This window comes from Pinus tabuliformis, chromosome 9 (genome assembly GCF_031772625.1).
Source record: "Pinus tabuliformis cultivar Carrire ecotype Pingquan chromosome 9, CPIR1, whole genome shotgun sequence".
NCBI classification, from domain to species: Eukaryota; Viridiplantae; Streptophyta; class Pinopsida; order Pinales; family Pinaceae; genus Pinus; species Pinus tabuliformis.
In genome coordinates, this window is record NC_142307.1 from 1,445,366,204 (window position 1) to 1,445,385,231 (window position 19,028).

At 38.9% G+C, this 19,028-nt stretch overlaps 1 protein-coding gene across 4 annotated transcripts in view; it reads left to right on the plus strand.

Moving 5' to 3' along the window:
- LOC149154003 (uncharacterized) overlaps positions 1 to 19,028 on the plus strand; it is a 289,071-nt gene that overhangs the window by 226,913 nt on the left and 43,130 nt on the right. For 3 of the 4 annotated variants that reach the window (XM_089439454.1, XM_089439455.1, XM_089439457.1), the window contains one exon: positions 12,270 to 12,350. The exons of the other annotated variant lie outside the window; for it this stretch is intronic. In XM_089439454.1, coding sequence (XP_089295580.1) covers positions 12,270 to 12,350 — 81 coding nt within the window. The remainder of the gene's footprint in view (positions 1 to 12,269; positions 12,351 to 19,028) is intronic. 4 annotated transcript variants of the gene reach the window in all.

Genomic DNA, 19,028 nt, shown 5'->3' on the forward strand with positions numbered 1-19,028 from the left:
TCTAGACTCTATTTTGCACTAGCAAATTGCTACAAATTAATTGCGTCCCAGCTGAAGATATGCTCTACAAGGAAAAATAATGCGTCTTCCTCTGCCTCTGGTAACCTCTGATCTGGAAAATCTATTCTCTGGCTACTCTCTCAGAGAAATAAATTTTCCTCAGAAACTGACCCTCTTGGCCCAAGGGACTGTGCTACCTCTGAGGGTTTCTAACTGCTCCCTTTGTAGAAATTCGAACCTCCTTCTCCTCTTCTACTACTGAGCTCTTCGACTTACAGTATGTGCTCTGATACCATGTGAAAATTCGGTTAACATCGAATCCTATTGCAACAACTAACATTGTTTCTTCTATTTGTTAAATTAATCAAACAAATTACTTGCAGTTTCCTACGACAAATATCGAAACATTTACACTATAGTCGTCACAAATACAATATTGCAGAAGAAATAAAAACACTGGAAGAATAGATTCGCACAAACAATAATACACAGTTGCTTTTGGACCAATGTCCTCGATAAAACCCAACTTGGTAAAACCGATGTAGCAACTGAAGGTTTTAGTATCATGCAGTGGTAAACCTGAGTACAAGACTATGGATGCTCAAATATAGCAATCCATGTGGAGAAAATAACTAAAAAACGTCTAGTGAGAAAAATCACTTCCACTAGTGATCTGACACTGACCTTAGCTCAAGATGAGCTGCCTCTGCATTACCCTGCTGGGACCAGCGTCTCTCTCACTCTGCTGATCAATTGCTGCCTGGAAACTCGATCTTCTGGCTCTTCGGGCTTCCACTTCGGCTTCCACCTCTGAAAATTGACTTCTCCTCAACAAATAAAGATCTCCCTCTTAAGCTCTGCGTTTCCTCTCTGCACTGCGTCAGCCTCTCTGTCGAGTACGCTGTCTCTCTGCTATGCACTCATCGGACTGGAAAATGTAGGAATTTACAGGGTAAGTTCCTTAGATAGAACACCAAAGGACACCACTCACAAACAGATCACAAATCAATACACTAGTGTTCTTGACGTGGTTAAAACCTTCAAAGAGGGAAATAGTCCATGGCCCGAGCCAACGCGGCCACTTCAGACAATTTATTAATAAAATAAAGAAAAATTACATAAGCTTATCTCATGAATGGTTAGCCTACAAATGACCCTCCATGCTCTTTAAATAGAGATCATGGACCAATAAGGTGTTAATGCACGGATCAAGTGTCGGTAATACCGAGGAGGGAATGAACTGTTGGATCACTTCATGTCTAGAACATATCGTGACTGTTGGATTGTAAGTTACAAAAGTACATAGTAAAGAAACACACCTTACCTAACTCTACACTAGACCAAGTTATACTTAACTATTTTGTATGTGTCGGAATATCCTAACATCCCCCCTTAAGAACAACTTGGGATAGGATTGAAGGATGTACAAATATGACACAATAGGAGAAGGAAGGAGGCATTAGAGCCTATCCCCCCTTAGTGACAACTTCCTGAACTCCAACCATAAATCGAAGTTTAGTAAACTTCGCCTCTGTGAGAGACTTTGTAAAGATGTCTATAACTTGATCATCGGTTGAACAATATTGCACTTCAAGAACATGGCCATGAATGAGGTTTCTGATGAAGTGCATGTGTAGTTCAATGTGTTCGATACGCTAATGTTGAACTGGATCTTTGCATAGTTGAATGACACTTTGATTATCACACCAAAGTGTGGTTGGATGCTGCTATTGAAAGCCAAACTTTGATAGGATCTGACGAAGCCACAGGGCTTTCTTACTAGCTTCTACGGCGCCACGATACTTTGCTTCTGCTGAAGAAAGAGAAATGGCACGTTGTTTCTTGCAAGCCCATGTAATAGGTCCAGAACAAAGAGTGAAGACATAACCTGTAGTAGACTTCCGATCCTTAGGGTCACCAGCCTAATCGGAATCAGTGAAACCAACCAATAGAGGAGATGCTTCTGCACTGTAATGAATCCCAAACTGAACTGTACCTCGAACATAATGAAGTATTGTTTTAGCTATTTTCCAATGACTTTCATGTGGGTTTTGCATAAACCGAGCAATAAGGCCAACAACAAAGGAAAGGTCAGGATGGGTATGGGTCAGATACAAAAGCTTTCCTACAAGCTGACGGTATAAGGTAGCATCAACTTCAGGGGAAGTACAAGTGATTGAAAGTTTGACTCCAGATTGAAAGGGAGAAGGGGCTGGCTTACAGTCTTCCATGTGAAAGTGGCATAGAAGATCACGGACATACTTGAATTGGGAAAGGGAAATACTTTCCTTGGATTGCAAGACTTGAAGACCAAGAAAATAATGCAAGTGTCCTAAGTCTGTGATTTCAAACTGCTTTTTAAGGTTGGAATTCACATGGTTTATAAGGTTGGGATCACTACTAGTAAGGATAAGATCATCAACATAAAGAACAATAATGATAAGAGACTTACCCACTTTCTTGGTGTAGACAGTGTTGTGAGAATGACACCTAGAAAAGCCAGTATCTAAAAGAAAGCTATCCATTTTGGTATACCAAGCCCGAGGGGTTTGCTTGAGACCATAAAGGGATTTCTTAAGCTGACATACAAGGCTAGAGTCTGTTTGTATAAAGCCAATAGGTTGTTCCATATAGATTTCTTCATGCAAGTCCCCATGCAAGAAGGCAGATTTAACATCCATCTGATGGACTTCCCATTTGAAAGAGGCAGCAAGGGAAAGAACAAGGCGGATAGAGTTCATTTTGGCAACAGGGGAGAAGATTTCCATATATTCAATGCCTTCAACTTGTGAAAAACCCTTAGCAATAAGACGAGATTTATGTTTATCAACTTTTCCATCTGGTCCAAACTTGGTTCTATAAACCCATTTGCATCTAACAAGTTTTTGTCCCTTTGGAAGAGGAACAAGATCCATTGTATTCTTTGCCAATAAAGAACGATATTCTTCATTCATAGCTGTGTCCCAATTTGGATGGCCTGAAGCTTTTGCAAAGGTGTCAAGATCATGATTCGGTGAAGCTTGAGCTAGTAAAGAAGAGGCTCTATCGAACTGAGAATGTGTACGTCGCTGATCTGTAGGATCACCTGCAAGAGCACCTCCTGCATCTCGAGTAGCACAGACCTATTTAGGAAGTTGAGGAGCTGAAGGAGGATCCTGAGAAGGTGGGGGAGGATTGTCATCCTCACTGTCATCATATGAAGAAGAAATGTTTTCAAAAGTAGAAGTGATAGAGAGAGGTGGCACATCCGCCAAACTAGGCTCGTAGGCCGATATATTTTCAGCAAACTTTACATCTCTTCTAATGATAACATTTTTGGACTTAAGTGGAATAAGTTTATATCCTTTAACATCTTCAAAATATCCAACAAAATACATTTTCACTCTTAGGTTCTAAAGCTTTATATTTATCATCTGGAATATGGGCCCATGCTTCACTTCCAAAAACACGAAAGTGACTTACATCTGGTTTAATTGAGCTCCATGCTTCTTCTGGAGTGATATTATTTAAAACCTTAGTAGGAGTGTGATTTTCTATGTAATTTGCACGTTTAATTGCTTCTGCCCAAAATTTAAGACTATGTCCTTTAGATTGAAGCATACAATTAGCCATTTCCTTTAAGGTGCGATTCTTCCTTTCAGCTACACCATTTTGTTGTGGAGTATATGGAACAATATGTTGCATTTGAATTCCATGCTCAGTGCAAAAGTTGATGAATTTGTTGTTAACATATTCTCCGCCATTATCTGATCTTAGCTTAAGAATTTGATGTCCAAATTATTTCTCAACAAAGGCCTTAAAGGCCAACAACATGTTAAAGATTTCACTCTTGAGTTTTAAGAAGTATACCCATGCGTGTTTGGAGAAATCATCAATGAAAGTTAAGAAATACTTGTAGCCAGAGAATGAAACAACTGGAAGTGGACCACATAAAACACTATGCACAAGTTGTAAAGGGGCTGAGGTGTGCCAAGAGGCACGTTTTTCAAAACTATCTCGATGATGTTTTCCGAGTACACATCTGGAACAAACACCATCTCTGCAAGATACCATAGGAAGACCTGTCACCATATTTTCTTTACATAGATTTTGAAGGGAGCGATAGTTTAAGTGACCAAATCGCTCATGCCAAAGTTTGCTCACTTCATCATTATGAGCAACAAATAACGAGGGAAGTGTTGATGACCCAAAGTTGTTAAACTTATACAACCTTTTAGAATCATCAGCAATGCCAATATTTAAAATCTATCTAGGATCTCTTAGGTGCTTAATTACAACATCGTGAGTTGAAAATTCAACGATTTTACCTTCACCTGAATGAGTTATCTGATATACAGATAGAAAGTTGCAGGATAAGGTTGGAACACACAATACATCATTAAATTGACCATTGTCTAGATGAATAGTTACAGTCCCTACAACAATAAGAGATCTATCATCACCAACATATATATTTTTGGTGTTACAATCATTTAAAGAAAAGATGGCTTTGTTTTTGGCCATGTGATAAAAATATCCAAAATCAATGAGCCACTCATGAGAATAAGAAGAAGAAGATACATTTAGTGCATAACCAGACCGAGATGCTTGACAACCACATACTGAAAGTGCTATTCCTGAAGATGAAGTTGAAGTTGAAGAGGGCTCAAAATGGATGTTATGCTTCTTCATTGCTGCTTCTAAGGCTTCCATCTTCTTAAAGCATTTGGATTCTAAGTGGCCATCTCGATTACAAAAGTTGCAATGTCTATCGGTCTTCTTCCCTTTATTTTTATTTGCCTTATCATTTTGTTGAAATGATTTTTCATTTTGAGAATGAAATTTCTTAGGACCTTTGTTTGGTTTAGGACCATTCTTTTTAGGATACTGCTTCTTAGGATTCTTTGAATTTGGTTGCTGCTGGGCGGTTAAAGCTTTCTTAGAAGAGTTTCCAAGATTAAGAAGACCAAGATGTAAGATTTTTTCTTGTTCTCTTATTAAAGAATCACAAAAGACATCAAAAGAGGAGGACTTGTAGTCTTGTTCTTGAGAAATAAAGGCTTCTCTAGTAGAATGGAAGGTAGAAACAAACACAGAGTAGGCTGGTCCCAACTTGGTAAGAATGGAATAGATATGATTACCATCTTCTTTCTTAACCTTAACACCTTCCAGGAGAAGTCTAAGGGTCTTGAACTTGGACAAAAAATCTTCAATGGAAGAAAAATTATTGGGATCCAACGCAAGCAACTCATTTTCGAGTTGATGGGCTCTTATTTCATTTTTAATTCCAAAAACTTTAGTGCGCTGTTTCATTGCTTCATTAGGGTTATCAAGTTTTGCGATATGGAATCTAATGTCTGGAGTAATAGACATCCCTATCAACCCACGTGCTTGATCTTGCCTATTTTCCCATTTGGCTACCTTATCTTCATCTTTAGGTTTAGTTTCTTAACCTGAGGCTATTCTGTAAAGACCTTTACTTCTAAGTAAATCTACAATGTAGGACCACCATTGGAAGTAGTTGGGGTCAATAATAACTTGGCATGGACTTTCCATTTTAACAGAAATTGAAGCTGTATGTGCTGAAACTAAGTGTTCTAATGGAAAGATCTTGAAAAATTAGGCTGATTAAAAAAAAACGGCTCTGAAAATGGCTTTCGGATGAAGAAGTTATGGCTTTTTGATGAAAAGTTGTTGAAGATGTCGACGAAATGTGTGAATGTGCATAAATGAATGATAATGTTATATTTAAAAAAAATCCCTCCCCACTCCCCCCCTCTTCCAAACTTAATCTAATTAGCTCACTTTAAAAAAGGATTTTATGTGACTCAATTTTATAACCACCTATGCATGCCTCTGTGTGGAAATGGACTTCAGTGCCGGATTCCCAACTGAAATAAACCTAACAAGTAAAGACTATGTGTGGAACCAGAAACTCGATTATGAAAGTGTCCTCTTCAGAGGTCGATCCTGCTCTTCAGATGTCAATCCTGCTTTGAGACAGACCATCTAGCCAAAAGTTGCCCAAAAATCTCCCAGAAAAATTCTGCTAGAAAAAACCACCACAGATCTACATGGTGGGAAGGAGCACAAAAAGAACACTACACTGCTAGGTTGCACAAAACGGGGAAACGGGTACGAGTTTCCGAAACGGGAAGCGATACGAAACGCAACCTCCCAAAATTTTGGAAACGGGGAAACACGAATATATATATATATATATATATATATGCAATCATAAAGCATAAATGATACATTATAATTTATTCAACTTAAACATTAAGATTTAATTTACATCACATTTACTCATGAATGATCACATAATGAAAATAAAAATATCGGAATATCCAAAAGCAACCTTTATTATATATCCAAATCTCAAAATCAGCCTTTATTTATATTAATATATGAGGCTGCAAGTACAATAAAGACTATAAGGTTGCAAGAGAGAGATCCAAATCAGGATTTTCTGCATCCACATCCCATTCTTTAGAAGGACCACTGTTGTATTGGGAGTCTCCTCCTACATAGTCGAACAACCTTAGTGCTCTTGATTAAATACAAGTTTCATACCCTAGTACCCTACATGATCTTGATTATTGGGAGTTTCCCCTGCATAGAGGGCTTGGTTCTCTTGATTAAATACAAGTTCCATACCCTAATACATGATAAATTCCAATGGAAACATTGCAATCCCCCCAATCCTGAAATCCTGAAAAACAGATAAGTCTGCTGGATTTGAGTGAGATCTAAAATTCTACTTTCTCCATATGAAATCCAGTGAGGGCGAAACCACTCTCAAACATCCTGAGTCATTTCATGGTAATGTTAAAAATTTAAGTAAAATGATGAAAATGAAAAATAAAGGAGAATATCACTAAAAATAAAAGAGAATATAATAAAGGATAATATCACTAAAAATAAAAGAGAATATCACTTTTACTTCAAGAATTTAACATTACCATGAACTTCATATGCTTCAAACTTCCTGATGAACTGCATATCAACACTAGGGCAAAAATTCACTTTTATAACTTTAGACACGCATCTAGAAGCAACTAGAAGTCACTAACATACTGTAAAATAAATTAAAAAACAAATTAAAAAAAAAAAGTTAAAAAAAACACAAGTTAATGAGGAAAAGTGGGTCGTATGGCTGTGAAATGCGTTCCCGACTGTACTGGCCACGTTTCTATTTTGGGAAACATGGCAGTACGGCTAGAAACGTGTTTCACGGCCGTACCAAACACGTTTCTGCGTTTTGTACTAGTTTCTGTACGGAAACAGACCTCTGTACCACGTTTCTTGCAACATAGCTACACTGTCATCAAAGAAGAATACTCTAGAGAAAACTCTGAATCACAAGAAATCGAGCAAGAAAGAAACAACTCTCAATACAAGCAGGGAGAAAGCCCCGCCCAACAACAAAAAAGTGAACTTGACAACCCCTCAAGCATCAACAGTTATGAGGATTCGAATACCGCACAAAATAAATCTTCATTTAACAGCAAAGCAGATCTCCTAGACCAAACTTCTTCTTCGACTATCTTCAGGAGGACGAACACAATAGATTGCGAAGCTAAGACACCAATGTTCCAAGAACCAGAAGAGATGAAGGAGATGCAAGATAAAGGAAGTTGGAAGACCGTAGAGAAAAAAAGAAAGCTACAACATCAATCTCGCCAAGAAAGATGAGGAGCCAGACAATTAAAAACTAAGAAAATTATAGGTTTGATAGACCAATTTGGTCTCAGTGGACATTAACCACTATCATCATCATCATCTTAAATAAGTGAAAGTCACTTTTACAATGGTACTTTATGAGCTACACACTAAATTGTAATTTAAATAAAAGATAAAGAGAATTTAGAATTATAAGTGACTCACTTTTTATAATGGGTGAGAATACTTTTACATAAAGTAACTTTAAAACATAAGTTATATGTGGTTTTTGAAAAAGTAACTCAACAAAAAGAAAGACTTGAACCCAAGACCTCTATTCTCATAAAGTAACTTTGGACCAAGTGAGCTAGTTTAAAAGGTTAGTAGTTTTTGGAAAAGAGGAAGGTGTTTTTATTTTTATTATTCATTGAAGCTTTGGGGTATGTGCTTACTTTAAAAAGCTCTTTTTGCGTACAAAACAAAAAACTACACAACCCAACACTGACGTGCAAAAAAACCAAACCTTATGGCTTGAAGTTAGCTTTCGCCAGAAACTAAATATTTTCCTCAATGTTTTTGATTTTTTGGGATCACATTAAGGCCGGGCAGAAAAGAGCATACACATGAGAAAAATCCTTTCTTTCTGTTTCTGATTTGTCTAGATCGCATAGAGTCGCGGTGCAAAGAGCATACACAGAAATGAAAGGTATAGGTCCGGTAATAAAAAACAGAGAGATAAATAAACCAAAATAAACAGAGAGATAAATAGCTAAAACTACAAATAAAGACTATATACCTCCAGATCTTTAAAATGATGTAGCTAGGGCTATCGAAAACCTTTTCGCGTGAAACGAAAGGGGTTCCTCACTGGAACATATGTTCCTAACACGATAGAGCAGTCCTCTCGGCCTGAAAGCTGTCAGAAACAATAGATATAGGAAACGACATTCAGATGCAGTTGTATTGACTTCCGATTTGGATCACCAACGGATGCGGCCCTCAAATAGCTCTTATACCATGTAGGAATTTACAGGGTAAGTTCCTCAGATAGAACACCGAAGGACACTGCTCACAAACAGATCACAGATCAATACACCAGTATTCTTGACGTGGTTAAAACCATCAAAGAGGGAAACAATCCATGGCCTGAGCCAGGGCGACCACTTCAGGCAATTTATTAATAAAAGAAAGAAAACTAACACAAGCTTCTCTCATGAATGGTCACCCTACAGATGACCCTCCATGCTCTATAAATAGAGATCATGGACCAATTGGGTGTTAAGCCACGGATCAAGTGTCGGTAATACCGAGGAGAGAATGAACTGTCGGATCACTTCATGGCTAGAACATATCGTGACCGTTGGATTGTAAGTTACAAAAGTACATAGTAAAGGAACACACCTTACCTAACTCTACACTAGACCAAGTTATACTTAACTATTTCCTATGTGTCGGAATATCCTAACAGAAAAACATCCTTTCGGCCTTTCTATCCCTGCCCCTCTCTCATTGCTTCGAAACCACTGAATCACCTCTGACAACTCACCACTGCTACTCTAGAGTTCGGTTTCCCAACAATATCGAATTCCTGGTGGCTCCAAGTCTGTTCTTCAACCCCCATCGAAGTTCTTCTTATAATCTCTTGTTGAGGCTTCAACAACCAAAATTAAAACATAATCGATGGCTAAGATTAACTAGAACTAGATCCATGTCTTCTTCTAGAAGATTTCACCATGACTTAATTAATACCCTTTAATTAATCTGTTTTCTTAAGTTTAGAGTCGGGAGTGACAATTTCAGAAGCCCCTGGTTTGGGAGTGAATCCCGGAGGAGTTCGACAACCAATGTCACTAACATCAAGGTACATAGAGGGATTGGTGCTCTTGATTAAATACGAGTTCCATACCCTAATACATGACAAAATTCAATGGAAACATTGCAATCGTCCAATCCTGAAATCCTGAAAAACTGATAAGTCTGCTGGATTTTGAATGAAATCTAAAATTCTACTTTCTCCATATGAAATCCAATGAGGCCGGAACCACTCTCAAACATCCTGAGTCATTTCATGGTAATGTTAAAAATTTAAGTAAAAGGATGAAAATGAAGATTAAGAGAATGTCACTTTTACTTTAAGAATTTAACATTACCATGAAATTTGAATAACATATCAATACTAGGAGAGGGGAATGGACCCCAAATAGCACTTAACCAATTTAGAAAACACCTTGGAGTCCCCAACAATCAGCTAAATGTTAAAAAGTTAAAAAAAAATTAGAAAAATCCCTTTTTTTTTGGGTGATTGGCCGGATTTAATGACTCGGCCGAGTAGATGTGGAAACGGCCGAGTTGGCCGAGTCAGCCATGATTCGGCCGAGTCATTCAATGACTCGGCCGAGTCATGGCTGACTCGGCCTCCCGAACCGTTTCCTCCACCGAGTCATATTTCTGGGCAATGAAACGGATCAACTCGGCCGTTTCCGTTTCGAATTGGCCGAATTTTAAAACTATGGTTTAGACTTAGGCACCATTAAAAAAAGATTAATTATTTTAATTAAGCTGTCTCTAGGTGGAATTTCCAGAAACGATTTCTAGGTTTTGGAGAATACATGTATTCTAGCCTCTCCACCAAATTTCATAGCTAGAACACAACCAATACTACAAAAATCAACAGATCATAGTGTTCCCACGAGACTAGGGTCGAAAACTAACCTTCCTTGTAAAGTGAGAGAACAGGTTTACAGTCAAGATTGGTTAGTTATCCAGATCACCCCTTAATCCATGTTAGAATGCCAAAAACATTAAGTAAAAGCATAAGATTGCAAGATAGTTAAAGTACTTTACGAATGGTGACCCACCTTCCTTCAAGAGGAATGCCAAATGGCGAGAGGTGTTTGATCATGGAAAATTGTAGAGGAATATGGCATATCCTGATGTACTAAGCAATGTAGGGCTTCTGGCTATCCAAGGAAGAATTTTTTTCTACTACGGGGTTACCAACTTTTTGGTGGGTAACAATTGCTTTTTAGATATGCATTATTAAGCATGGGACTTGCAAAAATGGGCTCTTTTGCAAAGGGGCACAATTCAAGTTTTATTATCTGCCTATTTTATTTCTGCTGCTTCAACTTCAAGATTTTAGCTCTTTTGACTGTAAACAGACTTTACATACATGGAATTCCTTTGCTTTGGACCTTGCTATATGATAAGTCAAGCATGAGCAGGAATACGATGAATGTGCATGAAGTGATGGGCAGATGATAAGGTGTGAAAGATGGCTGGAGAGAATGGACATGCTTCACCTACCTAGGTCTCTAGTAGTAAGGCCTAAATTGAACGTGACAACACTCATCTAAAGGAAAATTATGTTCCACCATGGTATAATATAGCAAGGGAAAAAAATTTAGAGTGTTATGATTGATTATCGGATTACCCCAATGTTCACCATGGCCATGACGAATACATGAAGCAATATCACCATAAATGAGGAACAATACAAGATATGACAGCATCCAATACATCAAGCATCATAATATCATTATAGAAAATTGGAGCATTGAGGAGCTCTCATCATCAGCACAATATCATCTCCGTACCAAAACCAACTGAGCCATGCTAGTATCCATCATGAAATCATCAAGGACAGGCATATCCACTGTGAAAGGAAGACCATCATGTAGCAAGATCTCTGACATACCAATGTGAAGTGCTCACGTCAAGTGTGAATTGGACATCATGCCACCAGCAGAGTTACTCGTGCTGAAATCTTTGTCATTATGATGAAAATCACATGCTTACTTCTCTTACGGTATGAGGGGTAACATAATCAAAAACATGTAAAAAACATTCATGAAGGATAAAGTGCAAGAATTTATTTTGTAAGATGCAAAAATCATTGATGAAACAAATTAAAAGAGGAAATGTGATAATTCTAATTTCAACACATCTAAAACATAGTGCATATTACTATATTGTAAAGAACCAAGGGAACAAGGATATATGTGAATATGGGTCCAACATTTCAACCTATTGAAGTGAGATCAACAGATGGACTGGATCAGTGGCCATTGGCAACAAAGATAACAGGTAACCAAATGCTGGAAATATGAAAAATGTGGAAAAATCAGGAGAAATTGGAGATATTTGCAATTCTGATTGTAAGAATTTGAGAAACAAGTGCATGCACTGAGCCAACAACAATAAAAACTATGCCTGTAACAACCAAATGTATAAGGGAGTAAAAGGAGATGGCTCTCAATAAAGACACCACTAAAAGTAAAGTCAATTCTTGATCTTATGTTCTTTGTCCGATGGCCTAATTTGAACAATTTCTTTTGTTTTTCTGATAATGGGTTCTTTGCAAGGGTGCTAACCATCTTTTGAGCATCACCAGATACAGTCCTGATATGTAATGTTGAATATGGTTTCACAAGTAAATTTTTTCTCATAAACTATGAATTGTAATATTTATTCCAAGTAATTTTAATCTTTTAAAGTTATTTGTAAGGTGCTCCAAGTTTTGTGCAAAAAATATTCCATCTCAGAGTCTTCTGTTTTAGTTTTTTATTCTATGTTTGGTTGTATATTAGCATCCATGTACTTAATTTCTAATCTGTTCTCTTTTGCAGAACATACTGATTCTTTATGTCAAACTTACAGAGATAGTAAGGGTGAAATACAAGAAAAGTTCCTTCAAGAGAGTTTACAATGTAAGTTCCTTGTCTCGTAAACATTTTTGATAGAACATTGCTGAGCATTTGCTAATCTCTGAGGAATCTGTGGTATACATAATTTGTGCCATTATATACAATATTAGTTTGATTGCAATATTTCTTTCATTCTATCTCTGATACTAGTAGACAGATATATATATATATATATATTGTGATATTTCTTCAATACATGTGGATGCATATACCCATGTCAGAATAATAAACAGTATGCTTCTATCGATAGGAGAGCCATCGGATCATTCTCTTATATAGGCCTTGTTACTGCTCATATACCATGAGGATTATTTCAGATTGAAGACCTTGGCCCTCTTAATGCCTGCTTCTTTGCAATATGCTATAAGTTCTTTTGAAGTGTATTCACCTCCATTGTTGGATCTCAGAGTTTTTATCTTTCTTTCGGTTAGGGTCTCAACTTTGGATCTAAACTCCTTGAACTTCTCAAATACTTCATCCTTTGTCTTGAGAAGATAGAGCCATGTCTTTCTAGAGTGATCATCAATGAAGGTCACATAATATTGGTGGCCTCCAAGAGATTTATTAGACATGGGCCCATATATCATAATGAATATGATCTAATATCTCCTTAGATCTTGTATCACTGCTTGTAAAGGGTTTCTTAGTATTCTTTCCCAAGGCACATCCCTTGCATACTCCTTCATGGTCCTCCTTGATGTTGGGGATTCCCTTCACCATTTGACTTAGAGAGGGTATTACCCTGTAGTGAATCTGTCCATATCTTTTATGTCAAAGTTCGATGGGATTCCATATGAACAAAGGCTTGAGGAGATGGAGTTATAACTCTATGGAATCTTCCTTCACGAATCCCAATAACCCTTTCCTTTTCAAAACCAGTGTTGAAAATATTGGTATCTGCAAAATATCGGCGAGGGTCCAGAAAATATCTTATCGGCAATATCGGCGAAAATATCGGCAAAATATCGGCAAATATCGGCAAGCATAAAAAATAATTTTTTCAAATTTTCAAATATAGCCGATATTTTGCCGATATTTTCAAAATATCGCGATATTTTGCCGATATTTTCCGATATTTGCCGATATTTTGAAAATATCGCGATATTATCAAAACAGAAAATATCGCGATATTTTCTCGGCGATATATCGTTTTGCCGAAAATATCGCGATATTTTCGAATATCGCCGATATTATCAACAGTGTTCAAAACTATAATTTTTTCCCCAAAACAAAACTTTACCATCTATAAAAACAACTCTATCTCCTTTATCTTCTAAACAAGAAATTGAAAGTAAATTCTTTTTCAAACCTGGGACATAGAGGATGTTGAGGTGTAGCTTTGCTCCACTTTCTAGCTTCAATGATGTAGATCCAAGGCCCTTGACTTCATAGTTGTTGTTGTCTCGAAGCTCCACTGCATGTGATGATGATCCTTTTGATAGAGTATGAAGTTGTCCATTTTATCCTGTCATGTGTCTTGAGGCTCCTCTATCAATAATCCATGCATTGTCATCATCAAGTGTAACTGTAAGTGCAACCAAGAATCCTTCACTCTTGACTCTCCTTGATAGATTGTAGATGATCCTTCCAACCAAGCTTCCAACAATTCTCATGAGATTTAGTCCCATCTTCAAATAACTTGCCTTTGAGAGTGATCTTTTCTTCCAAGGTTGCTTTTCCTTCCTTCAATTGATAGCCAACAAAGTGATCTTCAACTAGTCCTTCTTTCACCTTAGCTCTGATACCATGTTGAGAAATCAATGCATGTAGGAATTAGGGTTTGATTTAGTTTTTGTAGCATCAGAGATGTTCTTGTCTTGAAACTTTGCAGAGAGGCTAAAACACAAGAGTTATCCATAACCCATAAATCATTTCTGGAAATTCCACCTAGAAGTGTCTCAATTAGATTATTAGCCAATTTTTAAATATTTCCCAAGTCTAAACTTAGGAAAAAGGGTTAATTAATCAGAATTAATTGATAAATGTGTGAATCATTTAGAAACTCACACAAATCGACTAGGAAATAATCTTTAGCCCTTGATTAAGTTTTAATCTTGGTCGTTGGAGTCCCAACAGAAGATTATAAGAAGAAGTTGATGGGTAGATGGAGGACACACACTTGACATACTTGAGATCGATTTTCCTTGGGCAGTTCGATTTTCCAGAGAGCAGCAACAATTGCCAGAAGAGTTCAAGCTAGAGAAGGGAAGCAAAGACAGAGAGGGGCAGGGACAGTGAGTCCGGAGGAAGATTTCCAGATTCGGAGAGGCAACAGCAAGTGACAAACGTATTCCATGCAGAAGCTACGCAAAGGCCGCGCAAAAGTTTTAGTAGAGCAGTTCAATTTTCTAGAGAGGAAGTCAATTCAGCTTCCAGAGGCCGGAAAAGACTTCTAGAGGTCCAGTGAGTCACTTCCAGCAATAGAGGTAGGCATGACGACTTGATCAGAGGCTGAATAGAGCCACATGTGCGAGAGGCAGCGCAAAGGGCCTGCGCAAGGGTTTGGACAACCAGATTTTCTAAAGGAGCCAGTGTTGGGATTGCTTATGGAGTGAAAGAATTTTCTCTCTAATTACTTGTGTCAGATATGTGCTGATTGGATACCCAACTAGGCATCCATAGATTTTACTCAAAAATTCTCATTGCTGCTTAATAATAAATACCCTCAGTTGCTGCACCAATTTTCCCAAGTTGGGTTTTTCCAAGGAATTTTGTCCAAAAATAACTGTCAAATTTTCGTGTGTGTGCATATTTCTTAGTTTTTAGTGCTATTATTTTCCGCAATATTTTGTGAAGATTACAATGTGTTTATTTTGTTGTTGCTGTAGCAATAAAATACTAATTTACTTAACAATTAGAAGAAATAATTCCAATTGCTGCAATAGGATTTCAGTAGTGAATTTTTCACATGGTATCAGAGCGATTTTGATCAGACAAGGAAGCTCAGAAGCGGAAGTAGAAAAATTCGCTGTTCAGAGGGAGCAACATGACGATTTTTTTGCGGGTTGCGCAGTGCCTAGCATGGTAGTGCAAATTGTTGGGTAGTTCGAGTTTTTTAGTGCACGGTTGTAGAAAAATTCGGCTTGCCTATGTGAGTGGTTCCAGCAGGCAGAGGGGGTAGCAGCTTAGAAATTTTTCGTTGAGTAGATTCCTTGTTTGGGCGCAGGAGGGATTTGCAGCAGCAACATTAGCGCTGGGTGGAAGAGGAAGAGCACACACTGAGGGAAATTTCTCTCAGAGGGTTTCTAGCCTAGAAATCTGTTTTTGCTAGTTGTAATCGGCGGTTTCTGCAAGCATTTTTTCTCACTCCAGAAGGGAGTGCGAATAACAGGTTCAAAACCAAGCAGGGGGATAGAGGGAGTTTCTAGATCAGATTTAGAGATGGCCACAGGTGGGCTTAAAGATCAGGATAGGTTAGAGGGAGCCTCCAACTTTGTCATTTGGAAGGCTAGGATGTCCTTCCTGCTAGATGAATTTGGTCTAAAGATCTATGTAGAAAACGTTGTGGCAGAACCTCAAGATCCAGCTCAGTGGAAGGAGTTCAGGAAAGAGATGGCGAAGGCGAAGTGGTTGATCTTGGATGGAGTCTGGGACGATATAGTCTCACATATATCTGGCAAGAATACTGCCAAGGAGATGTGCGATGCTCTCGACTAGCGATATCAGAATAATTTTGAGCAGTGGAAGATGTTTTTGTAAGAAACATTGAGGAGCGTAAGGATGCAAAAGGATGAAGGCATAGATCCCTTCCTCACCAGGATTCAGGAGATCCGTAATCAACTTGTAGCCATTGGGGAGGCACCTCAACCGACAAAGCTTGTATGGTTGGCGCTAAATAGTGTCTCAGAGGAGTGGCAGGTCTTTGTCCAAAGTATCTTGGGCCGTGACACATTGCATAGATGGGACAGGATGTGGTTAGACCTACAAAAGGAGGAGTTGAGGCGAGCTCTATTAGAGAGCACCATCAGCGGGAGCAACAACAAGGGCACGAAGGGTGAGAAGGAAGAGGAGAATGTAGCCCTAGCATCAAAGGGTCAGGGGGAGAAGAAGAAGAAGGACCTATCTAAGGTCAAGTGCTTCAAGTGTGGCGAGTTTGGCCACTATAGTACTTAGTGTCCTCTCAGGAAGAAGGACAAGCAAGAGAAGCAAGACTAGGCAACAACGTCCGTAGAGATAGACAAGTTGTCCTCTAGGATGGAGGAAGATTTTTCCATGTTTGCATCTATACCTCCAGGAGAGAGGTGGGGCGATATGGAGTTATAGTCTTAGAGTTGCAGAGGTTTGGGCAGGATCCTTGAGGTGTCCTCCTCATGGATCATTACGTTTCTATAGAGGCCCACAATATTCAGTAGTAGGATGGATTAGTGTCTGATGATGCAGTCATATTCTAGAGTGACAATTGCAGAATAGTTGTAGTTAGGTGTTGAGGAGCACAAAGCAGTGTTGACAGTAGAGCAGGTGGTTCAGTGCGAGACCAACAGTAGCGCAAATTCCTTAGTGGACAATGCAGAGGCTAGTATTAGTCAGAGGCTCAAGAGATAGATGTGGCACTAAGATACAATTGATTCAGTATTTTGGATGCTTCTCAGTTGCAGTTGTTGCAGTAGCAGCAACAACAGATGAGAGGGAGTTGCAGTGCAGATGCAGAGTTGGCAGCAGTATATCAGTGTCAGCAGTAGCACAAATGCAACATTAGAGTTGCGGAGTGGTTGGTGGGCAGTGGTAGGCAGTGACAGTGGCTAGACATCAACAACGTACAGAGGGTGATACACAGACAGGGTGTTGTAGTAGTGGTGCAAAAATAGAACACCTTCCTCACTAAGAGGGAGTGTTAGTTTTTGTAGCATCGAAGGTGTTCTAGTTTCGAAACTTTGTCGGGAGGCTAAAACGTAGGAGGTCTCCATAACCCAGAAATCGTTTCTAGAAATTCCACCTAGAAGTGTCTCAATTAGATTATTAGCCTATTTTTAAATATCTCCTAAGTCTAAATTTAGGAAAATGGGTTAATTAATCAGAATTAATTGAGAAAGGTGTGAATCATCTAGAAACTCACACAAATCGATTAAGAAATAATCTTAGCCCTTGATTAAGTTTTAATCTTGGTGGTTGGAGTCCCAACAGAAGATTATAAGAAGTCAATGGGTAGATGGGGGACACACACTTGACACACTTGAGATCAATTTTCCTTGGGCAATTCGATTTTCCAGAGAGCAACAATAATTGCCGGAAGAGTTCGATCTAGAGAAAGGAAGCAAAGAAAGAGAGGGGCAGGGACAGTGAGTTCGGAGGAAGATTTCCAGATCCTGAGAGGGAACAACAAGTGACAAAAGTATTCCATGCTGAAGCTGCGTATGGGTTGCACAGAAGCTTCACCATAGTAGTTCAATTTGCTAGAGAGGGAGTCGATTCACTGTCTAGAGGCCGAGAAAGTCTTCCAAAGGTCCAAACAGTCACTTCCAGTAGCAGAGGGAGGCAAGACGGCTTGATTAGAGGCTGAACAAAGCCACACGTGTGAGAGGCAGTGCAAGGACTACGCAAAGGACCTCCGCAAGGGTTTGGACGACCAAATTTCTGGAGGAGACAGTGCCGGGATTGCTTGTGGAGTGAGATAATTTTCTCTCTAATTACTTTTGTCATATACTTGTTGATTGGATAGCCAACTGGGCATCGATAGATTGCACTAAAAAATCTCACTGTTGCTTGAGAATAAACACCCTTAGCTGCTACATCGGTTTTCCCAAGCTGGGTTTTTCTGGGGATTTTTGTCCAAAAATAACCATGTCGATTTTGTGTGTGTGCATATTTCTTAGTTTCCAATGCTATTATTTTCTGTTGAAGTTTCTAAGTTTACTTAGTTAGAAACCCTCCATGCATTTTATCTGATTTATTCCTTCCTACTTGTTATTTTACTTAACAAGTTATTTACAATGTAAATACTAAAAATAAACACTAGTGCATGCTCAACATATTACAAATCAGTAAATAAAGGAAATAGAAACAGTCACACCATATGATACCATTATTTTTGGACCATTGTCCCTGGAAAAACCTAATGTGGGAAAACTGGTGCAGCTATTTGAGGGTTTTCTTATTATTATTAAGCAATATCAGAGTACAATCTGGGTGCTGAAACTGGCCTACCCAATAGAGAATTTCCTTGGCAGTAATACCTCTTAGTTTCTGACAAATCTCCTGGCTGAAACCTCGGATAATCCTTTTGGTAGCTACTCAACACCATTCTGCCCCAAAAACCCCATCTGGACCACGTCAACCCCTCTTTGCCCAGCGCTGGCCCTGCGTTAACCTTAGGAGGCCTTGCGTCAACCTTAGGAGGCCTTGCGTCAATGTTACGAGGCCCTGCGTCAGCCCTTTGGCCCTCTGCGTCAGTAATGTTGGCCTCTCTGAGGCTCTGTGCAGCTCCTGGCTACCTCTGCGTAGCCCTGCGTGAGCCCTGGCTGGCTCTGTGTCACTCTCCTCGGCTGCTGCGCTGTTCTCCCGACACTATCTCTGCCTCTCTGTCTCTCTGTACTCAATGCCCCTCAGCTGCAATTCCCGATCACTAATTCTATCTCTCTTAGCAAACCCCGCTCTAGAGAATAGAATGACTGATCACTCTGGTGTGTTCTTCAAGTGACCCTCAAGCCTCCTCTTATACTTTTCCTGTTGACATATCAACGACGA